Raw genomic sequence first — 24,835 nt, forward strand, 5'->3', positions numbered from 1 at the left:
TCTTACGAACTTTTTTCGAGTTACGAACTGGCGTTCGGGAGGCTGCTGGGAAGCCCCGCCGCCCGGCTGTCACCTTTTAAAGCAGCCGGGGGGCTTCCCAGCAGCCTCCCGAACGCCGCTTCGTAACTCGAAAAAAGTTTGTAAGAAGAGGCAAAAATTTTCTGAACCCCGGGTTCGTATCACGAGGGGTTCGTATCTTGAGGTACCACTGTACCTTGGAGTCCTTGGAGAGGGGCGGCGTACAAATCTAATAAATTATTATTATTATTATTATTGTTGTTGTTGATAAATGTTAATAGCCAAATGGCTATAAACCTTTCAAAAAATGTAGGCTTTCTCTTTTAGTTTGGTAAGTTCTTTGGTAAAGACATTGGTTAGTTTTAAGATATGAAACTACAGAAATAAGGTTAAACTTAATGCAGCAACTTTAAATAAAAGGATGTGAGAGATTATTGTTATTAGGTAGATTTATAGCTTAAATTTTACTGGTTGGCTTTGGTATCTCCATTTCTATTAACAAAACAGCAACTTTATACGTTGGGCTGGATGTGATTGAACCAGGCAGTTTTCATGACTGAGGTTGGACTTGGAATGTTCTGTTCCAAATCTTCACTTCCTCCATTACATTCATTTTCCTGACAAATCAGCCAAGTTTCATTTGGGCTTGCAAAGGTTCATTTGTTCTTAATTATGGATAATTATTACATTTGGAAATTTTTAAACATGGCATTTATTATTTTATAGTTTGCCACCTTTCCTAAAACAATAGCTCTGGTTTCCCAACATGTTATTTGTAGGAGACAATCGCTCATACAATATTTGAATTGGAGCTTTTTTCGCAATTGAAAATGGTGACTAAAACTAAATTTAGAGCATCGTGTTTACATATTAAAAGAAGAAAAAGTCAACAGATTTTTATTAGGGAAAAAGAAGAACAACTCAGCCATATAGTCCTGTTTTCTCCAACAAAATGTCCAGAACCCCAAATCTACTCATAAAAACTACTAAAGCTCACCAGGCTTTTCAGCTTAAAATAAAGCATTATTATTTTTAAAGGAAGTAAATGCACTATCCTTCATCAGTATCTTTATTCTGAAGAATGCCTTCAGGTCACAGAAGCTTTTTAAAAATCATACAAACAATGGGCCACCCCAACTCAATGCTTTCTTTGCATTCCATGAATCTCTTTCATTTAGAGAACTTCTAGAAAACTACAAGATCCTTCTGAGAATAGGTTTATCAGTGTTGTCTGAAAGAAAAACTGAACGCACAGAGAGGTTGCCTGGAACAATCTATTCCTAGAATGTTAAATTTTGTATTTACCTTAAACGAGCTTTTTCAATTCTCCTTATTTTTAAATTTAATCAACGTATTGGTGTAATATGAACTAAGTTTATAAAATAGGAGTTGATTGCTTACCTGAACGCCTCTTCCTGCGAGCGGGTACAGCAGTCACGTGGGTTGCTCCTGTCCAATCCGATGGGACTGAGCCTAGTATTTAAAAAGCCTGCTGGATCCGCCCCTTCCCCAGAATTCGCGAATCCGTAGACTTAGGCTCAGATGTGAAGGCTCAAAGATGTTCAACTCTCATGTGTTAGAAGAAAGGTAGGTTATAGAAGTCATAGAAGACCACATAAAAGGGAGGGAAGTGACTGCTGTACCCGCTCACCGTACGAGAAGAGGCGTTCAGGTAAGCAATCAACGCCTATTCTCCGTACTGAAGGAGCGGGTCCAGCAGTCACGTGGGACATACCCAATAGATAAGTCCCTAGGGTGGGATTAGTTTGCTATCGTGAGAGATAACGGATTGGAGTACCCTTCTGCCGAAGGCAGCGTCCGCTGAGGCGTAAAAATCGATCTTGTAGTGCCTTATGAAGGAGTTTGGTGAGGCCCAAGTGGCTGCTTTGCAGACTTCTTCCAACGGGGCTTGAGTCGCCCAAGCGGCAGGTGTGGCAGCACTTCTGGTAGAGTGCGCTGTAATATTCTTTGGAATGGAGAGGGAAGCTGACTCATAGGCCTTAGAGATGGTCCCTCTGATCCAACGGCCTATTACTGTTGAAGACACTTTGGATCCCATGGATCTGGGATGATAGGCCACGAATAGTGCTTCAGACCTCCGAATGGGTCCTGTGCGTTGAATATAAATTTTCAGCACTCTAGTAAGGTCCAGAGTGTGCCATCTAATTGCCAGGTGATGATCCCGTTGGAGACAGAAGGAAGGTAAGACAATATCCTGGGATCTGTGGAACATGGAACTGACCTTGGGTAGAAAGGTGGGGTCCAGGCGCAGAACCACCTTGTCCTGATGAAACTGGCAGAGGTCCTGTCTGATTGAGAGAGATATGCGTCGGGCGGATGTAATCGCCACCAGGAATGCTACCTTAAAGGATAGGTACCTGAGGGACGCTGATTTCAGGGGTTCATAGGGTGCCTGAGTAAGGGAATGGAGAACCCGTGGCAAGTCCCAGGAAGGATATCTGTGGACCTTAGAAGACCTGAGATTGGCAATACCTCTGAGAAATTCTTGGATTTCTGGGAAGGAACGGAGAGGCTGCCTGCAAGGCCCTGCCAAGACAGAAGAAATGGCTGCCAGGTGGCGACGGATGGTGCTGGTTGAAAGGCCTTGATGGAACCCTTTCATGAGGAAGGAGATTATCCTGTGAATGGGAAGACACAGGGGAGATAAACCTTCCTGCGAGCACCACTGATGGAATTTGGACCAAGTGTGGTCGTAGATCCGATTGGTAGACCCTCTTCTGGCCTTCAGGATGATTTCCACTGTGTCCGGGTCGTACCCTCGCAGGTCTAGGTCTCTCCGGATAATAGCCAGGCGGTGAGGTGGAACCACTCCGGGTCTGGATGGAATGAGGCCCCCTGCCGCAACATATCCTCTGAAACGGGGAGTCGCCAGGGGTCCTGGACGGACAGATGTTGGAGGTCCGCGAACCAGGGCCGGCGAGGCCAGTGAGGGGCGATCAGGATTATTCGAGCCCTCTCTAGAATGATCTTGTGGATCACATCTGGTAGAATTGGAATCGGAGGAAAGGCATACAGTAGACCTGGAGGCCAAGGAATCCTGAGAGCATTGATTGCCTCTGCTCCTGGGGATGGAAACCTGGAGATGAAGCGAGGGAGCTGGGCATTGGCTTCAGTCGCAAACAGGTCTAGAACTGGTTGACCGAACCTGAGGCAGATCTGGTGAAACAATGCCTGATGGAGATTCCACTCTCCTGGATCCAGTCGCTCGCGAGAGCCAATCTGCTTGGACGTTGAGGCTCCCCGAGATGTGGTCGGCTAGAAGCGACTGGAGATTTCTCTCCGCCCAAAGGCCTAATTTTAGAGCCTCCCTCATGAGTGCCTTGGATCTGGTGCCTCCCTGTCTGCAAATGTGGCTTTTTGTGGCTATGTTGTCCGTAAGGATCAGAACATGCTGGTTGATGATGTGAGGCTTGAACTGTTTGAGGGCCAGAGAAACAGCTCTCAATTCTAGCCAATTGATGGGCCTGGAGGCCTCCTCCGGTGACCACGTGCCCTGGGCTATTAGGCCTTGGGCATGGGCTCCCCAGCCCGATAGGCTGGCGTCTGTGGTGACAACAAACTGGTCTGGGCACCTGAAGGGAGATCCCTTGTCCAGGGCTGGAGAAGTCCACCACTTGAGGGATCTGCGAACTGCCGGAGGGATGGCGATGCCCCGAGTTGAGTTGCTGTGCCCCGATCTCTGGAATGGTAACAGAAGCCACTGTAGCTCCCTGGCATGAAGGCGAGCCCAGGGAATGATGCCAATGCATGACACCATCTTTCCCAGTAGGGAGGATAGGGTGACTATGGAAGCTGATTGTTGAGATAGAATACAAGAAATAAGCTCCACTATGCTGTGTTTTCTCTCAGAAGAGAGGAAAACCTGGGAAATCTCTGAATTAATGATGGTTCCCAGATGTAGGATGGAAGTGGATGGCCGAAGGTGGCTCTTACTGAAATTTATGGAAAACCCATGGTCCTGTAGAACCGACATGGTGGAAGAAAGATCTGCAGCCACTCCTTCTTTAGAAGTTCCATGAATTAAAATGTCATCTAAATAACATAAAATATGGATGGGCGTGGCCCGGATATGTGCCGCCAGGGATCCCAAGAGCTTGGTAAAGACTCTGGGGGCCGAGGAAAGCCCAAAAGGCATAGCCCTATACTGAAAGTGTCTGCCCTGGAAGGCAAAACGTAAAAATTTCCTATGGCATTTGGCAATGGGAATATGGAGGTAGGCTTCCGTAAGATCCAATGAGACCATAAAGTCCCCAGGATGTAGGGCGGCTAAGATGGAAGATAAGGAATGTATTTTAAATTTCCTGTATTTAATGAATTGGTTCAAATTTTTTAGGTCTAAGATGGCTCTCCAGCCTCCAGAGGTCTTAGGGACCATGAAGAGGATGGAGTAGAAGCCCAAGCCTCTCTGGAGAGAGGGGACCGGTTGGATAGCTTTAATAGCCAACAAGTGGGAAATAGCTTCCTCCATTCGGATACGAGATGGAGAAGAGTTGGGAGAAGGACAAGAAATAAAACGTTTAGGGGGGGGAGAAATAAACTCTAAATGGAGACCCCTTTCCACAGTGTCAATGACCCAGGGGTCCTTACAGGAACGGTGCCAACTGGTGGAAAACCAAGCTAGGCGACCGCCTATGGGAAAAGCAGAAAACTCACCATCTGGGTTTTTTGGAAGCCCTGGTCGAGGAGGATCCTCTCTGGTAGCAGGAACCTCTGCCCCTGGTGTTCCTAGATTGGGATCGAAACCGAGGGGAATACTGACCTGGATTTCTTTGAAAGGCGAACCCCTGATCTTGTTGACGATCTGGGCGCCGAAAGGACTGCGGCTTAGTGACCTTCTTGGTGGTGGGTCCTAAGACCTTTTTCTTGTCCGTGGTCTCTGTGAGGAGAGGGTCCAGAAGATCCCCAAAGAGGAGATTGCGTTTCAGTGGACCCATGGCTAACTGCCACTTTTGTCTTACTCCCGCCTGCCAAGGGCGGAGCCATAATAGTCTTCTGGCCGTTGTGGAGGCCGCTACTGACCTGGCCGCAAACCTGGAAGATTGCAGAATAGCATCCGCTACATATTGGGCGGCTGCGAAAATTTTGTTGAAGTCTTGTTGGCCTCGTAGGTCATCTGGAGGTAGATGTTGTTGGAGCTGACGAAGCCACAAGAGCATAGCTCTGGAGAAGAAAGAGGCTGCTGCAGAACTTTTAATGCCCCATGAATCTGCGAAGAAGCCTCTCTTGAGCATCTGCTCAAGACGCTTGTCTTCTGACCTCCTCTGCTTCGCCAGGCATGGCTGCTGCAGAGTGAAGGGTCTTAACTGGTTCATCTGGTTTGGGGCAGGCTAGGAGCTCCTCATAAGAAGGAGAGAGCTTGTACAACTTTTTATCCTTGGAAGTGGGGTTAAAGCCAGAGGCTGGATGGTCCCACTGTTTAAGCAAGGCGTCCTTGAACAATTTTGGCATAGGAATTACCTCATTATCTTCTTGCTCTTCCATGAAATAAGGTAGATTTTCCTCCGGAGGGTCTGTGGAAGGAGTAGCCTGCTTTTCTTGCCCGGCTAGCCCCGTGGATGCTCTTGCCTTGAGGAGGAGAGATTTGAAGAGTTGAGATGGAAAAATGGCCGCCGGGGCAGGAATCTTAATTTGAGATTCCTCATCTTCCGACAGACGCTGAAAGGGGTCATCATCCTCTTCTGCATCCACGTCCTCATTCTCTTCCTGAGAAGAATCTGAGTCCTCAATGACTGGGGCTCTATAGGAAGGAGGAGAGCTCACGGGATGGGAGGAGCGTGGAGGGGGATGAGACAGAGAAGGCACATTGATAGCTGAGAGCTTAGCATCAATGGCTCTAGTCAATACAGACAATATAGATTGAAACTCCGGAGGTAAGGAAGAAATATCAGCTGGAAGGTTAGAAGAATCCCTGAAGGCCTGAGAAGTTTCTGGCTGGGAGGAATCTTCTGTAATATCTGGCTCCTCTGGACCTAAGCCCCATAGGTTAGGTTGGGGTGGGTTTAGGTTTGGCTCATCCAGAGAAAGCACAGTAGCCCCAGAGAGAGGCAGGTTAGGGGCCTCTGGGGGGGCTGGATTTATGTGCACTTGGGCCTGCACCTTTAAACGTTTGGCTGATTTATCATGTATTTTTTGCAGGGCTAGGTCCCTTCTCTTCTCAGCCCTGGTGGACTTGGCCAAAGAATGGGCTCCTGAAGAAGAGGAGGAGGAGGCCTGGGGGATATTAGTGGATTCATCACCAGTAGGCCTAACCTCTCTGGGACCCTTGGTAGTGCCTCTCTTGGGAAAAGAAGCCATAGTCTGACCAAATTACAGAAGACAAGGCTTGAGCCAAAAGAGATATTGGGGGGAGAAGGTTTAATAAGCTTTCCCAAGAGGAGAGGTGACCCTGCTCCTAGGCCCAGGAGCGACTGCGACTTAGGGGCAATCTGGACGGAACCAGAGTTCGTGTCCCTAAATGCAGCGTGGCAGGCCTCGCTAAACTTAACTTAAGTAAACCAAGGCACACTGGTTGGAGGCCACGCCGGTGGAGAATGGACCTGAGGAAACTCACAGCTACTCCAGGGTCAAGCAGTGGACTGGAAGCACCTAATGGGTGACCAAGAAGGGCAAACCGAAAGTGCGCAATTACTGGGCGTGAGGGCCTTCGCGCCAAAAAACCCGCTCCGTTTGCAATCGGAGGGAACTAAGTCCGGGAGACAAAACAAGTCCCACACCGCAGGAGGTAAATAGCCCTTTAGTCTTTCAATAATAATAACAATAGTTTGCCCGGCAGGACCTCCAGGCCGAGAGGAATAAGGGAAAATTCCAATCCGGCCGCAGCAGCAGCACGGAGGGAAAAAAAGCCGTGAATGGCTGCGCTGCCAAACTTCTCCCCCAACTCCAAGCCCAGTACGGCTGAGTTCTTTACAATGCCGGCAAGCTTTAATAGTAAAACAATCTTACTTTTGCTGAAGAGAAATGATCGAAGGGAAGGTGTTTTTGAGAGGAACGAGCCTTCACGAGACCCGCTGGATGCGGGGACTGAGCGAATTCTGGGGAAGGGGCGGATCCAGCAGGCTTTTTTAATACTAGGCTCAGTCCCATCGGATTGGACAGGAGCAACCCACGTGACTGCTGGACCCGCTCCTTCAGTACGGAGAAATGGTACTAAACGATAGCTTGAACAATTGCAGTAGAAAACGTAAGAATGCAGTCTTAAAGCCACTTGGAAATTGATGATGAGAATTGAAATTCTAGGATGTCCCAAGACATGCTCTGATCACCCCATCATTTCCATGTACAAGGGCCACACAGCTAAATGTAAATTATTATTTTGTTGTTGTTTTATTCTTTAAACATCATATTATTTTTACATAGGTCTACACCCAAATCTTATACATTATTTACATATCAATACAATACCCCATATATTTTTATTATCCCATGTTAATAATTTTAAGGGATGCTACACTCAAATATCACATGGCCAAATACCTTCACCAAGTTACAAGACTGCACAAACTTTTAATTATGTATGCTGTTTTATTTTCTTATTATTTTTCCCTTCCCCAATAACAAAACTGCTTAAGAAGCTAAAGCTTCTTGGATGAGAAGCAAAGCATCTTCGAAGATAAAAACAAAGAAATCCACTTGCCTCTTGAAAAAGTATCTTTGGGACAACAAATTGCTCTGTTGAATTGTCTTTTTTATTGCACTCTTTTTTATCAAAGTGTAATAAAAATATTCAATTTAATTCCGAAAGCTATTTATTTAAATCAGTTTGTCTTCTATAAATGAAACTGGGGTGAGAATCCAAGAATAGGGATACATCATCTAGCTTAAGCTTTGCTGCACAATATCTTTATACTAGAAATACGCAACCTGATGCCATGCTGTCCACTGTGCTTGAGGACACTTCCCTTGATGCCATCCGCTTCCCGTCCTTTTAACTTGATTTCTAAAGATTGCTACAGCATTTTGTTGCACTTAAATGAAGAATTGGCATGAGTGAAGATGAAGCACTAGCTTTTAGCATCAAGTTTGTTTTCCTCCTACCTGGCATTTTAGAAGACAGAAAGTTGACTACAGTGTAATACTTAGCTTTGAAATATCCTCAGCTACACTTTTACACACAAACCCACACACACACACCATCCTGAATGGGAAACAATATCAGTAGTTTGCCTTTTAGTAAACAGGTCTCATGCTCAGGGCCTATGTGCCACTAGTGTCCTTCCACATCATTTTCTATGGCATGGTAGTGAAAGGGCATGTGTGCTTCTGCATGTGGCAAAAAAAAGCAGCTGGAGATGGGTTGGTAGGTTGCCAGTCTCAGCCAGCCCATTGGGCTGCAGAGGTCATGTGACAGAGCCAGGCAAGGCACACATTGCATTCTTGGTTCTGCACTGGCGTGATTTTACAGGTGGGGCTGGGATCTGCTTCCTTACCACAACTCCTGTCTGCTGTGCTGTGTGACTTTAGAATGTCAACACAGCTCCACTCCACAGCCAAGAGATGAGCTGGGGAATGGTGTCTGCTCCTGTTTCTCTTTTAGGGCAGTCACAGCCAGGGTCTGCTTTGGACCAGCATAAGAGGCTCTCCTTTGCAGTACAGCTTGCTATCGGATATAAACGATTTGGAGACCTGCTGTGATGTTATTCATTTTTGACAGCTGGAGGCTTCTGAGGTTGAACATTAGGGATTTCAGTACTGTAGCCCTCAGACTCGTCTTTATCAGATCCTTCTGACAATTTGAGTTTGAGACTTATTTGGATACATGGATGGTTTGTGATTGACCATTTAAGCATAGTCACCATGTTTTCACAATTGTTTACGCATACGTCCATCTCAGATGATTCCCTATCCCTGTGCTTTATATCGGTATTAAGGTGCATTAACACTTAAAGGCCTGAAATGTCAGGTTTTGCAAAATAAATATTCAATTGGGGGTGGGAGGGAGAGAAATTGAGAAGGAACAAACATATATAATAAATCATGAGTGGAATTGTAGGATGGGAGCTGTGCTATATAGGCAACTGTGCTAAGCCTTGTACTTTAAAATCAGGAGTTTGGATCTGACACCACTCTTTTAGAAAATAAACAAAACCTTATTTTTCGGTGTACAAGATGCACTGTTTTACTTCAAAAAAAGGGTGTCAAAAACTGGATGCATCTTATACACCGAATGTTGCGGAGGCCGCTGGGCAGGGTCGGCCCTGGGGATGCCCCTGAAGGCGGGAGATTGGAGTGGGGGCTGATGGAGTTGAGCCCCCTCCCACGGGATGATCAGCGTCGCACCGCAGGCCTCCTCCACAGGTTAGATGCGCTGAAGGGAATCCTCCTCGTGAGCAGCTCCTGGAAGCTCCTCTCTGTACCCAGCAGCAAAGCCTCGCATTCCAGGTGGCTGCTGGGGCCTCTGGGTGGCAGGAATGAGGGGGACGTATCCCTGAGTTAGCTGGTCCCAGTGGAGACTGGCGATGACAGCTTCCCTTCAAGCAGCAGCAGTGCCGAGAACATCACATCCACGCCCCAGGCCCCTGCCGCCAGTCTCAGCCAGGACCAGCTAATTCAGCAGCATGCTCCCCTCGTTCCTGCCACCCAGAGGCCCCAGCAGCCACCTGGAATGTGAGCGTCCAGCCTGGGGCTGCGCTTCTGCCACCGCCGCCACCCTCCCACCAGTCTCCATCCCGTTCTCCGCCCACGCATCCGGGCGCACCAGCCTTGCACATGCTGCACACCCTTTGGGGCTCCCCTGGCTCTCTCTCCAATCTCCCACCTTTGGGGTCAGGGCAAGCTGCTGGCCTCCTGCCAAGGGATGCCCGGCGGCCTCGGCAACATTCCTCGGCTACGGAGAATTGGGCAAGGTGTCCCCTCAGCACATCTTGGGGGGCAGAGCCTGGTCAGAGAGATTGCAGCACAGAGTGCAGGAAAAGAGGTGATCCTGTTCGGCTGGCTGTACAACCCGGAAGTGATGCCATTCTGTGTGAAGTGGAGTAGGTTGCTGGCTGGTCCCCAGAGAGACAGAGATGAGAGGGAAAGAGAGAGGGGGGAAGGAATGTGAGAGAAAAGGAGAAAGAGAAAAATGAAAAACTGATGGAGGGAAAGAACAAGGGAGAGAAAGAACAAACAAAAAAGAAGGGAGAGAAATGAGAGAAAGATTGAGAGAGAGAGAATGAGAGGGAGAAGAGAGAAACAAATGAGAGAAGGGGAGAAAAAGAAAAAAGGAGAGGAAGAGGAAAGAGAAAAACAGAAATGAAAGTGAGAGAAATTAGAGCAAAAAGGGGGAGAGAGAAAAACAAATGAGAGCAAAAAGAGGGGGGCAGGGAGAGGTACACAGAAATGAGACAGACCTGGAGGGAAAGAATGAGAGAGGGGGGAAAGAGAGAGGGAAGGAAGGAAGAAGGGAGGGAAGGAAAGAAGAAGAAAGGGAGACATTTCCCACAGAAAACCCACCCCGTCGCGGCTGGAGAGGTTACTATTACACTGTACACCAAGACAACTAGACCCAAGAACAGTTTTTTTCACAAATGGCATCACTCTACTGAACAAATAATTCCTTCAACACTGTGAAACTTTTTACTAAGTCTGCACTTCTATTTCTACTAGTTTTTTCCTCATCAATCCCATCATTTATTTATTTTATTTATTTATTTGATTTTTTTTATGCCGCCCTTCTCCTTAGACTCAGGGCGGCTTACAACATGTTAGCAATAGCACCTTTTAACAGAGCCAGCATATTGCCCCCACAATCTGGGTCCTCATTTTACCCACCTCGGAAGGATGGAAGGCTGAGTCAACCTTGAGCCGGTGATGAGATTTGAACCGCTGACCTTCCGATCTACAGTCAGCTTCAGTGGCCTGCAGTACAGCACTTTACCTGCTGTTCCAACCCGACTCTTCCTTTCCTCCCACTTAGGACTAACTTGTTGCTTGTATCCTAAGATTTTTATTAATATTGATTGTTTCTTCATTGCTTATTTGACACTATGACAATCATTAAGTGTTGTACCACATGATTCTTGACAAATGTATCTTTTTCTTTTATGTACACTGAGAGCATATGCACCAAAATAAATTCCTTGTGTGTCCAATCACACTTGGCCAATAAAGAATTCTATTCTATTCTATTCTGACTATTTAATACTACACCATTTGGTTCAGAATACTTTCCCCCTTGTTTTCCTCCTAAGATCTAGGTGCGTTTTATACACCAGTGCGTCTTATACACCGAAAAATATGATAAAACATAAGCTTTTGTGAAATACAGCTCACCAGAATTTCCTTTTGATTTCAGTCCTAAAAAGAGTCAATTACAAAGAATTTCTTACAGGCAACATGGCTCAATAACTTGGAGCCCTACTGGACAATCATTTAAATATGAGCCAGCAGTGTTTGGCAGCAGCCAAAAAAGCTAATACAATCCTTGGCTGTAAAAACAGAGACATAGATACAAAATCATGTGAAGTATTAATACTGCTTGATAAAGCCTTAGCAAAGCCGCGCCCAGAATACTGCATCCAGTTTAGGTCACCACATTACAAAACAGATATTTTAGATTTTGGAAAAAGTGCAAAGAAGAGCAGCTAAAATGATTAAAAGCCTAGAGGCTAAAATATACAAAGAATGGTTGCAGAATTGGGGATTATCTAGAGTAGAAAAAAGAAGGATTGGGGTGACATGATAGCAGCATTTCAGTATTTGAGGCTACCACAAAGAAGAGTTGGTCAACTTATTTACCAAAGCACCTGGAGGCAGGACAGGAAACAATGGATGGAAGCTGATAAAAGAGAGAAGCAGCCTGGAACTAAGGACAAACTTCCTAACAGCGAAGACAATTAACCTTGCCTTCAGAACAGCTTGCCTTCAGAAATTGTAAGTGCTTCGTCACGGGAGATTTTCTAAAGTAGAGGCTAGACAGTTACTTGTCTGAAATAATATAGGGTTTTTTGCTTGAGCGGGGGGGGGGGGGGGTTGGATTAGAAGACCTCGGAGGTCTCTTCCAGCTCTATTCTGATTGATTGATTTAATATCTCTTTCTATGGCTTTCCCTCAATGCTTGTGTTCTGGCCACAACTGGCTATGCTGTTGGATCTAACTGCAATGATATCATTCAAGAATTTCTGATTTATATCCCTCTGAGCTTGTAGCCAATTCTTGATTGTTGAAAGTCACACTTTTGTTCCTTAAGTGTTACCTACCAAGGCTCCCATTTGTTAAGTGATTTTCCCCCAATTTTATTTATTTATTAGATTTGTAGGCTGCCCTTCTCCGAAAATTCGGGGCGGCTCACAGAATACAATTTACAATCTTTCTTGCCACACTTGATAAATTAATCACTACAGTTTTTAAGTTAGTAACAAGGCTGTTAAAATGAATCGTTTTCCCATTGACTTTGTTTGTGAGAAAGTCACAAAAGGTGATCATATGACACTGCAACTGTCATAAATATGAGTCAGTTGCCAAGTGGCTGAATTTTGATCACATGACGAGAAGAAAGCTGCTATGGTGATGTGAAAAATGGTCACATATCATTTTTTTCAGTGCCGTTATAACTTTGAACATTCACTAAATGTTCTGCTTTTCTTAAAGCCACATAAAGTGAGTTTAGTTTTTAAAAATCAGAACTAACATTATTCATTTTGAAAATTTCCATCTCAGTTTTAAAAATTACATGATTGTTCTAATGTTAGTACTGTACTAATGTATAAATACTTTAGTTTAACATAAAAGTAAGTTATTCCTTCTCGTATAGAGGAAAGAGACATGTGTATGCCGGATGAAGTAATCTGCTACTGATTTCGACTAAAAAGTCTTAAAACATTGCATTTCTATTTTTATTTCATATCTAAGTTAAGCTTTATAAAATGTTTTAAATGACAGATTTTATTTAGTGTATAAAAATAGAATTTGATTCTCTAACTACTTAATGAAATTTATCTATTTATATTATTTGTCAAAACATGTACAAGATAACAGGTATGGTATGAACATAAACAAAAGCAAAGTAAGTAAAGGTAAATTTGGACAAATGGATAGTAGGGCAGGGACGGTAGATACGGTGGTGTGCTTATGCACGCTCCTTACAAATATCTTAGGAATGGGGTGAGGTTGACTGTGGAAAGTCTAAAGTTAAAGTTTTGGGGGTTTGGGAAAGAAACCAGAGTGAGTCAGGTAGTGGCTTCCGTGCATTGATCACTCTTGTTACTGAAGTTGTATTTTTTGCAGTTGAGTTTCCAGCGGTTTGCATTGAGTTTGAATCTATTTTGTGCACTTATATTGTTGTGTCTGAAGCTGAAGTATTCATTGACAGGTAGGACATTGTGGTTGATGATTTTATGAATTTTATGAAATTGAGAAAATGCAACAGCAATATTACAAAGTTTTGTACTGTATAAGATGAGATAAAAAATAAGATAAAGAAATTTCCTTATACAATAAAAATCAGCAATGTTTTCGTATTAACCAAATGTAAAGGTAAGTCGAATTCGAAAATGGTTATTTATTTATTTATTGGATTTACATGCCGACCCTCTCCATGGACTTGGGGCGGCTCACAGCCTGTCCATAAAACAATATACAATTTACAATCGGATCCAATTAATATAAATAATTAACTAAAAACATTATAAAAACTAAGTAAATAAAGTTATGTTAAACAAATGCTGTTAAAGTAGGGAGAATGTGATATTTTACGCTGCGCACATTTTAAGTCTAAATAAATTCAATATTATCCCAAGTAAAACAGATAAAACTCATCATATCTACTCTGAAATAAGTCCTCTGAGTTCAATGCATTTACTGCCAGTTAAATTTGTAAATGTTTCCGCAAACATAATTTTACCCCACAGTAGTTCTGTTGAAATCAAATCACTTTTCTATTACTCATAATTGTGCCAAATTCTGTGCATCAGCATATAAAATGTGACTGGGATTGATATCTAGCAAGTGTTAATTAAGAACCAGTTTGGTATACAGTAGTAGCTTAGGCATCAGGCTAAAAATTGAAACACTGTCAGTTCAGGTTCTACCTTGGGCATAAGGCCAGCTGAATGACCTTGAGCCAATCACTTTCTTTCAACCCTAGGAAGGAAGCAATGGCAAATGACTGCCAAGGCAATATCTGAGAATTAGACACAATGGAATGGAAGACAAAATAGTTAATGGGGTTGGAAACATGCTATATTTGTTTTTCTATCTTAGTACCTGATGCTATCATATACTTTTAAAGTTACCTGATAACTAATATTTTAATTTGTGTCAATGTTATCCCACATTAGGATTAGAGCAATGTCAGCTGAACAAGTTTTAGTAAATATTGAAGGAACGCAAAATATAAAGATAAAATATTACAATTATTATTATATAATTAGCATTATTATTTTATTATACAAAAGATATAATAAATAGATTTTAAACTCATAAAATTACTCATTTGGCGATTTTAGTTTATAATATTTTATGATTTACATGTTTAATGTTAACCCTTAACATTACAAATATAAAATTACTGAATTTTGTTTGGTCTATTTTACATTCTACATTGCCAAAAAATGAAAGAAATAAACTTGACTGAGTATTAATAGTTACCCTTACTGTAAGTGACTTGAATTCTGAATACTTTATCAAATTAAGGTCAAACGCTGATGTTTCGCTAGTCCAAATTCTTTTTAGGGCCATTAAATGGAAGCTAAATCTACTGAGAAAAAGGATTTTCTTTATGTAATATACTAAGTGTCACATCCTTCCTCTTATTGATTTTAATGGGACTAAAATAGCTTACAATCAGAATAGATTTGTTTCTCCTGCTGATTTACTAAAAACTCATGTTTTGTTCAAATTATAGAATTTGAAGTAAAATTTTGTATGGAAAATATTACAAATAATTTAACTAGAGTAGAAAAGACACACCATTTTAAATTTAAAAGTTTGCAGGCCAGATAAAATAGTTCTAACTTTGAAATTAATAGTGTCATGGTAACTTAGGTAGCTTGAAAATTGATTTGTAAATCTTATTTTTAAAATGTAGAAGAATATACATTTCCAAAAAACTTAAAGCAACACAATTCAAGATAAAGGACTTTTGCTGATACACATTTTATGCCTTTATAACCTTAAATTAAAAAAAAAACTATTAATATGATTCATGGAAGGCTGTTAGAATTTAAAATTGTAACTTGTGATAAAATGTTGTGGTCCAAAACAGCAATATCACAAATAATATAATGAAAAGTAGCATTTCAACATTTCAGTATGGGGGCAGGGGGCTGTAAATATGTCTTTTTATTTAGGCCAAATTTCATCTTTCTTTTTAATTAATTGGTTTAGGAACAAAATGTGTATTTTTAGATACTTGTCCAAACTTAAAATAAATTCTAAAATGATATGGTGTGTTTAAAATTCAACACAGATGGAAATACAAAGACATCAAAAGAATTAATTAAAATTAATTAATTAAACAAACTTCTGAAACTTTGTGCTTGAACCAAATACTTTGTTCCCTTCATTTTCAGAGTTATAAACATCATCTGACCTCCACCTCATTCTTTGGAACAAGTAAAATCTCAATTGCACATACTGATGATAAGATTGTCTGGCCTATACTGTGGTCAAGTACTTTGACACTGCTGAGCTGTACTGTACTTTGGTGAATCTACAGGAATTTCAATTCCCTTTCATTTTTACAAGTTAAGCAAACTGTTATGAAGAAATATAAAGTTTAGTAATTATTATCATGGCATTGTATTTCAAGAAAATCTTGCCCTAATTACAATATATGATTGAATAATCATTGTGGTATTTTTAACAGGAACAATTACAATTGTATTTATTTATATCATCAGATGTATTGCAAAACTACCATGCATAGGAATCCATTGCTAGAGCAATAAACATAAACAAATTATTTGGCAACTGTATATTGTTGGCTGCTGTTCTGATATTATTCTCCAAGGTCAATCATATAGAGTATTCTACATATATGCAATTATCTTGTTTTAATAAGCCTGATCTTGTTTTTGGAAGTTCAAATGAGACTGCATGAATGAAGCAGCAGTTACATTTTGACATGCATTCATGCATGCATGCATAAATAAATTTATTATCTTTGGAAATAAAAACTATAAACCAGCCTATTTCTTTCAAATGTACACTTTAATCCAAAAATTGTCTGATTTATATAAAATGCAAATATTTTATTCATAATTTCTGTAAAGTTGTTTGCACTCTGTCTTAAATTTGTTACATGAAAAATATCTAAACCTTTTGGAGAAAATTATAAGTAAATGTTTCTTTTTTTGTAAATATAACCACATTTCTTAGCCTCACTTTAATTACCACCTCAATTTACATAGCTATTCCCAGCCTAGATCAAACATCAAGTCTCATGAACTGCTGGAGTAAATAAAAAGAGGTACTAATGAAGTACATTTTCTTCCAACAATGATTTTGTAATTACTTGTACTGTGATGAGATTAAATGAACTTGTTATTCCTTTCCTACTATTTTCAACAGCCCTAAAATTTGTATTGCTTTACTAAAGTAATTTCAACATTATTGCCTAGTTATGTACTTTAGAGGAAGTGAAAGGTGTAATCTATATATTTAGATAAAATTACATTATTTATAAAAATATGCTTGAATTCCCCAAATAACGCATTATCTAAATATGAATTAGATGGAAATGAAACCGCAAAGTGAGGGCTGTTTGTTATAAGCATTAATTAGCACAATGTATCTTACCTGAACTTTTTTCCATCACTTCCTTCTGACACATGTCTTGGACATTCACAGTACAATTCACAATGAACTCTGGCGCTGAGCAGTCATTATTTAGCTGAAATTCCTCACACTGATAACACTGTATTTGCAAAGCAAATCCTAAAATAGAAAGTTTCATAGACAGATGGCACAAGTTTTAACAAATTCTAATGCTACATTGCAATCAAATTGACTTATGGTCAATTGCTTAAAGATTGTATGATTTGCCAGGTTTGCTTCCTCCCTTTAAAAAAATGATTTTGTTTTTTAAAAAACCTGTGTCAATGCCTACTCCCACACATTAACTGATTCTTGCATTTGGTTCTGGCTCCCTTCCCTTCAGCTAAGGCTTGGTCTTTTGCAAACACTAACCACACAGAGAATGTGATTTCTTCACCAGTTATTCTGCTTCTAAGTTTTCATCAACACCGGGTACTACATCAGCCTAAATTGCATCCAGCAGGGGGCAGAATGAACAATAAAGACATGTAACAAAATTGATTTGTTTTGCTCACCAATTCTCCTCTCCTTAAAAGTGTGGTTTTTTTTTAAACGCACTATGCTTTTAAAAGCAAAGAAACGGCGCTGGGGGCAGAGTGGACCTGGGAGCACTGTTCTTAATTTATGCGCTCCACAGCTTTCCCGTACTCTGGGTTTACTTAACTGCTAATTAATTGCAAATGATTTAATTACTATTTTGCCATGCACAATTACAGCTGCAAAGCATCCTCAGTTCACCTCTTTTATCATGTAAACGAGGTCCTTCTGAAAGTTAAGGCGAGGGCAAGGAGGCAAGATTTCGGGCATTTTACTAATTCGTTCGGAGTTCTGCCCCAGCAATGAATCCGAGTACCTGTGATCACTGGGGAGGCACCGGCGGTTATTGAACAAAAAGGTGAGGGGGGAAACGGAAGATGATCGCCTTCTACTAATCCCGTTTTCATGAGGGCTGCATTTAGGGCAGGTCCTGAAGAGGAAAGATCGCCTCGGGCTTTTTTACAGGGAGACCCGCTATATGGATATTTGTATGGATCACACTCTCCCTACGGCTACTTGGGAAAGGGATTCGGGAGTTCTCCCTTCCTTCCATTCAGTTGGAAGAGAGGTGGCCACACTGGCGGGCTCTCAGGCGCTGCCGGGTGAATGAAGATAACTCGCTAAAAAAGCCCGCACGCTCGCCTCTTCTTCCCATCCCCGGGTGGGAATCGCTGAGAAAGGAGCCGGTGCTTGACCGCAGCGCGTTTTGCAAGGTGCCTGAAGTTGAGCCGTCCGCCTGGCGAAGCGGGTCCAGAAACGAGTTAAAAAGCGACGGAGGGGGCATTTTCCGTAAAGAGGGGAAGGGGACAACAGCCACCTGGATATCTCGAGCGTTGCCCTCACGCCTTCTCAGCCGGGGCTGTAGGTTCCCGGTTGAGACGGGTCCCCCCAAAAAGCCTTCTCGGCCATTGCGCTTGTTGCAACAACTGTTAGCATGCGAGAAGCGCGCGCGTCCACCCTCGGCTCAAACCACGGGAGGCGAGTCAGGCTGCAGCCAAAGCGGCTGAGGGAAGAACCGCGTCGTCGGCGCCCTTCTCATCGAGGTAAGCTCCGAGAGGACCGAGCGTGAACTTTGCCAAGTATCCCTGTTTCGGCGGGCGCCCTCCCCGAGGAAGGCGAAGCGCCAGAGGCGGGAAAAAGGCGACCAGAGAGAAAGAGCGAGCGAGACCAGCCCGTCGCCTCACACGCTTACCTGGCGCCAGCAACAATCCCCAGAAAGTTGTCGTCACGGCGAGGAGCCACATCCTCTTTGGAGCCGTCGGGAGGTTGTGAAGGCGACGTCGGCGGGCGTGAGAGAAAACGCGCGGTCTCAGCAACAGCCCGAACCGGGCGAAGGTCGGAAAGCTGCGCACCTCGGCTCGGACGGAGTGGCGCTGCTGCAGCCACCGCCGCTGCGGAGAGGAGCTCCGAGGGCAGCAAGCGACGCCCGAGCCCGCATCGCCAACCTGGCCGGGCTCTTCCCTTTTCCCGCTTGAGCTCCCTCCAGCGTCGCCAGAGTTAAGAGACTGAAAGTACCACATAAGACGCCGCGCCAAGAAAAAGGGAGCGCGAGAGGGAGAGAGGCGCGCGGTCCCCTCGTGTAGCCCCCCTCCCTTTCCGTCAGGCCACGTGACCCCCCATTTCTTCTTCCCAGCCCTTCTTTTCTGAGGCGGGGAGAGGAAATAAACTTTAGGGAAAAGAGGCGGGAGCCGTCACGCTCCGGCACAGACGACGTTGCGCCTTCGAGACGTCTGGTCGGGAGCAGCAGCGGAGGAGGAACCGGAGCGACCTTCCCGTGGATGTTTTTTTTCCCCCGCCACTGAGTGTCCACCTTGCTCGCGAAGCCTTGCTACCCTTTGGGTTATGCATCTAAGGAAAAGAGGAGCTACTTTTGATAGGCAGCCTCGCGGGAAGGGCAACAGTAAATTCTCCCTCGCCTTCTGATGATATATCATGGATGCGCCTTCTAGACAGTATGAAAGTGGTGCTTTTTGGTTTCCAGTTTAGACACCCTGCCTGGGATCACTCAGAGGTCTCCCATCCAAACGCGAGATGGGTCCAACGCTTCTTTTAGTTTCTCAGGGATCGCAAAATCACTCAGCTGACATGCGTTGGGCTTATTTTAGGGCAGCGGTACTGATTTTAAAACGCCTCCTGGTTACTCCTGTATCATTTCTCAAGCCCCGCACGCTCTCACAGACTGGCGTTTGGCTCAATTTCCTTCGCCCCTTCCTCGAGACCGACCTTTTCCCCCCCCCTTTCCTGGGTGCGCATGCGTCTTCCTTAAGCGCTTTTTTTTGGCTTGGAAAAATTGCAACAGGCGCGATTGTTCCGAGACGGTTAATTAACATAGCGCTCCGGCTGCTGCTTCCGAGTGCTTTTGGCCATTAGGACGGGGCGACGACTAGCTTTCCTCACACGCGCATACCCCGCCTTAAAGGGCGATGGGGACGTGTATGCGTGTGGGCTCGGCTCGCGCGTGGATGCAGTTACTTAATCTCGGCGGTAATAAGCGCCCAGGGTGACCCACCTGTGCAAACGCGCTTCGCGTCGGGTCTTTTGTACAGTTTTGAAGGAGCCCATCGCTCCTCCGACTTTCCGGGGGAAAAAACCCGCCCATTTCCCCCTCCCCCTCGCTTACTTTCTAATTCGTGCCGGAGTGAAAACAGTGGCGGCCCTTCCTCTTTTAAAAAAAGCGCTCGGTCACTCAGCGAGGAGGGTGCCGCGCTTCTGAGCAGGGAAACGGCCAAATGCGCACCCCTGGAGGGTAGGGACGGGGTGCGGGCATCGAAGGCGATTCGAGTTATAGTGAGGCGAAAGGAACGCCCGGTTGCGCCTCCGCGGCCGCGCAACTGAAGGGCCCGATCTTTGGGGAATGAAACGTGGGTAAGATCGAGAGAAAATCGGAGGATGGGGTTGATGTGTAGAGAAGGTGAGGTATAGGGAATGTGTAGCGAGGTCATTTAAAAAAAACCCCTCTAATAGCAATCTACGTTACGATGAGTAGGTTACATGTGGAGTATGCTCCGGTGCTTTTAGACCCGTTGAGCAGTAGACTTCAAATGGAGTTTCGCGAACATCTAGGCAGGACAAGGAGGGGGGGGGCACTTAAACGCTGGCTCGACGGGGGAAAAAGCCCGAAACTAAAAGGGCGAGCGAGACCCCGAGTAAGAGACTCCAATGCGCGAATAAAGAGCCAATTGGAAGTTTCTGGGCGGCCATTCGCGCCTTTTTTTCCAGTCAGGTGAGCTTCCTTAGAGATATCAATGGGAAATCGAGAGAGAGAGAAACGCGTGTCTTGCGAGGTCGCGCCGTCTGCGAAGCGGTCTTAGCTTTTCCCATTCAAGTTCAACCGCCTTTTGGGAGAGCTGGGAGGTCTTTGCGACCCGCTGAGCCTCTTTCAGGCTGAGAAAATGACGAGGATTTAGCAGCCCTTCCTTCAACCGGGTTTCCCTAACCGAGCGCACACCTGATGAGCAGGGCTGACTCTTGTCTCTCGCCCTCGTTACTAAAGTCACTTGGCCACAAAGGAGGTCAGTTTGGAGAAGAGGCGGTTTTCACCTGCGTGCCCGTAACTCGGAGCCTCTAGTCTGGCCTTGGGAGCGGAAAAGGCGAGCCATGGAAGAACGAATCCCCGTGGTTTTTCTCCGTTGTCTTTAAATGAAGTCAATCAAAAAAACCCTGCCCGGTATTTGTCGGATCATCGTGACAAGTTATCAAGAGATGTTCATCATTGGAATTCGGTGTACACTTTCCATATAGCATTATTAGTCAGTGAGTTAGCATACAGGGTGAGCCAAATCATGGTCTTATGTATTTCATAGCTTGATGTGACTTGTGAACCATTCATCTGAGGTGAAACCAATGATCAAAACGATGTGGCGTTACATGGGTCTGAGGTCACTTGCTGCATCAGAGACCTTTAATTCAGCTCTTGGTCTATCCAATGGCTACAGAATCTTCGCTGCCAATATTGCCCAGAGCTGGCTAACTAAATGTACTGTGAAGGGCATATTTTGAAACATGCAGCTGAATAAGCAGCGGTGTATATTTCACAGCGTGCTTCCTAGGACACAGACATCTATCTATGTTTCTACCAGGAATATGCCAATGATTGTTCAGGGCTGAATTGATTATATAAATCAGGAAAGGAAGGGAAGTGTAATAACCCTTACACATGGTGGCTTAATAAGGAGAAAATGGTTATTTACTGAAACAAGGGATTGGCAAGATTATTTAAAACATGGGATAGGAAACTTGGTGCTGATGTAAACTGCAAAGTGAGGGCAGTCATGCAGTGAAGGACTACCAAAATTTTTACTACCACACTCTGGGCATGGCTTATGCAGGATGCCCTGCATTTTCTTTCAACATCTTTCAGTGCAAATTGGGTGCTCTGGGGTGGAACTCCATATTCACTACTCCACTGTGTTTCCCCCCTCCCCTTGTCCGGGCAGTAGCTCACCACGAGACAGCGCATCATGAAGTATGGTATGCTCACGTAATTTTAACATGTCTCTTCCCCCCCATACTTGGAGCCCATTTTTTGCATTGAAGACTTCAAGGTAAGGTTTTAATCTGAAGTCACAATACATGCTTTCAGAGTAAATTTAGTAGTACTACCAGGAAAGGCAACCAAAGGAGCAACACCTTTCTTTAGTCAATGTTTTGGCAAATCACACAAGAAAATGGTAGAATAGTTTAGAAAAATCTATAAATGAAAGGTAACACAAAGTGGATAGTCCCATAACACGTTTGATAAAGAACCTGCATCAAAGCCAAATTTTATAACGGTTCTAAGTCGTTTTTCTCTAAACCCTTGTGTTTTCCTGGAATATGCAGTGGAGAGAGAACAAATCTACCAGAGTTGACAGTTGTTCACTAAAAGCACCCGTGAAATCTGTTTAGGAGGGTAAAAAAAAATTCTGTAGGGAGTTTCCAGAGAAGGCTTTTACTGTGCCTCAGTCCTTGCTTTTATGGGCACCTAGACATTTTGTTAAAACCCTTGTTTTTTCTCATTGGTTCATTATCATCTTTTTTTGACATAAAATCCTTAAGGAAAAAAATATGGAATTGGTGCAATTTAATTTGATTGATGATGATAGGTACTTGACTTGACTGACAGCACCCTACAGTCCATTTTGCACAAGAGTGTTTTGTTTTTAAATATGCATTACAACTAGTATTTCAAAGCTGATCAGCTTTACCTATTTGTTTTCAACGCTGACCATTTTCCCCCCAAGAGGATACAGGTGCTAAAGAGCTTGGAATTTAGCATCAAATGTTCCCATGTAGCAAATTCACCAAACTATCTGCACACTCATTTGTCCTGGAGCATTTAAATTTGTGTGGCTGGAGAACAGAAATGGCTGGAGAATTATTGCCATTACTTTTCATCTGGCTGTTTTCCCACCCTATGGAAACATTGCTACGTTTTTCTAGGTTGCTTTCTCATGTTACACAAATAAAAAAATACTTTTAGTCTACTTCTAGGTTATTTTCTTAATGTGTAATTAAATTGAACCCATTGTTGAAATGACTATTTTGCCATATATATTAGAATATCCAGATGTGATATGACTTTTATTCAGAAATAAATTCCAAAATAAATTTTATAAAAGTCTGAGAGAATGAAGTCCACCCTGACAGCACTGTATATTTGAAAACAACATAAAATGTAACATTGCACAAAGGTATTAATAACATAACACTGATAGTACATCATACTTTGAGGAAAAATGAATAGGAATTTGCTATAGACAATGAATAGGAATTTGCTATAGACAAGATGACTAGGTATCACAAACAGCTAGATTACAGATTGCTGTACAAAAGTTGTTATAAATACTCCACATCTAGAAAAAATAACACTCCACCTTTGAAATAGACATTTCCCTCACATATAAACAGTCTTTGTAGGAAAAAAACTTCACAAATTCCTTTGCTAGCACCATTTTCTCCTTATTACAAAAATTTAACATGTAAATTACAAATCTAAATGGCCTTTTCTCCATGATTCTGAAATAACATTAAGATAAAATATGAAAACATGTTAAATCAGCATAAGATATAACAATGGCAGAAGACTATAGATGGAGTATCTTTTGGAAATGTTTGAACTCAGAATAAACCTTACTTTAAAACAGCATTTTAATGTTGTGTAATGTAATCCAAGTGGTTTTAATGTAATTTGGCAAGTTCAATTTTGGCAAACAAAGCAATTGAGCTGCATACGATTTTAAGACTAGAATGCTTATAAAACTTTATTTTATAAAAATGATCACTAATTTTGTTAATATTAAGACCAGTATTTAAAGTTAGTAATGTGCCATTTCAGAAGCATGGCACAAATTAGTGTTTATTGCTATCATGTTTTTCTACAAATATATTTTTCTTTGTCAAAGAATATTTTTACAACTTCTGTACAATAATACATGAAAGTGCAAATTAAGACTTTAAAAGTTATAACTGTTACAAGTATTCTGTTTTCTTTCTTTTCACAAGGATGCAGTCTCCTTTCTTCATTGCACGATCACACCAGGATAGATGCTAGGATGAGTCTTATCAGCTCTCAATATATTTACTGATCTTATTTAGTTCTTCCATTAAGTGCTTCATCACTGTAGAATATCTTTGAACATTGTATGAGCTTGCACTGGATGAAAAGCTATCATACAAAACAACCCCTCTCAAAGTTTGTGTGTTCTCTATCTCAAGAACTATTTAGAGACATTTCTTCATTATTTCCATTTTCCTCTTGTTCTTCAACCTTGTTTGCACTGTTCTCCTACCATGGAACAAAATGTATCAGTTGCGATTAAATTTAATGAGAGCAAACTTTAGACATCCTTTTCTTGATAATCTTTTTTCATTTCCTCAGGTTGCTTCAATTTCTGTAACAATTTAAGAACAAGAGAATAAGAATTAGAAACAATCTTTACAAAAACAAGTAAAATTGTTAACCATACTATAAATGGTCAATTACTGGCTGTCTAATATTCATAGTAAGAAAAGAAATAGATTGTCAAATACTTTTGGGCTTAATCCTCTATTATAATTAAATGCAATAATATAGTCAATTTTGGGATAAATCATAGCTTTAATGATTCAGCTCAGACAACCAGGACTCAATTTGCAAAACACCATTTACATTTTAAGTAGCTGCTTCTGGAATCTATGTGTAAAGTATGTTTGAAGTTTTCAAAGTAATTTACATTTCCATTCTTTAGCAATTATTTTTTAAGGACATCTTTTGCCAAAAAAGCTAAATATTTATCTTTCATGAACTTCATTACATATGAATTCATAGATAGACATTTTGGATAAGAACGATAGGTTAAGCCTTTCTAATATCAGTGGAACATTTGAATATAAAGCAAAAATATCAATTCAATATTCTTAGGCATACCTACTGGTAGTTTCTTTCAGTTTTAATAGAATCAGATTTTAATTAAAAATCCTTGCAAAATATTGAAATGTTGCTATTATCTCTTTTACATCACTGGTTTGAAAAACGGACATTCCAAACCAGTCCATATATATTTAC

At 42.5% G+C, this 24,835-nt stretch overlaps 2 protein-coding genes across 7 annotated transcripts in view; both read right to left on the reverse strand.

Annotated features, from left to right (window-relative positions):
- Positions 1–19,052, reverse strand: part of LYPD1 (LY6/PLAUR domain containing 1) — a 45,275-nt gene extending 26,223 nt beyond the window's left edge. The window contains exons 1-2 of the mRNA XM_070731163.1: positions 18,503–19,052; positions 16,756–16,893 (exon numbers count right to left, since the gene is read on the reverse strand). Coding sequence (XP_070587264.1) covers positions 16,756–16,893; positions 18,503–18,830 — 466 coding nt within the window. The 5' untranslated portion in view covers positions 18,831–19,052. The remainder of the gene's footprint in view (positions 1–16,755; positions 16,894–18,502) is intronic.
- A 3,793-nt stretch (positions 19,053–22,845) lies between these two features.
- The window catches only part of NCKAP5 (NCK associated protein 5), an 845,077-nt gene continuing 843,087 nt past the window's right edge, over positions 22,846–24,835 (reverse strand). For all 6 annotated transcript variants that reach the window (XM_070731175.1, XM_070731183.1, XM_070731191.1 and 3 more), the window contains one exon: positions 22,846–24,182. In XM_070731175.1, the coding sequence (XP_070587276.1) occupies positions 24,166–24,182 (17 nt within the window). In that variant the 3' untranslated portion in view covers positions 22,846–24,165. The remainder of the gene's footprint in view (positions 24,183–24,835) is intronic.

The sequence above is a fragment of the Erythrolamprus reginae genome, chromosome 1 (genome assembly GCF_031021105.1).
Source record: "Erythrolamprus reginae isolate rEryReg1 chromosome 1, rEryReg1.hap1, whole genome shotgun sequence".
In the NCBI taxonomy this organism is placed as follows: Eukaryota; Metazoa; Chordata; class Lepidosauria; order Squamata; family Dipsadidae; genus Erythrolamprus; species Erythrolamprus reginae.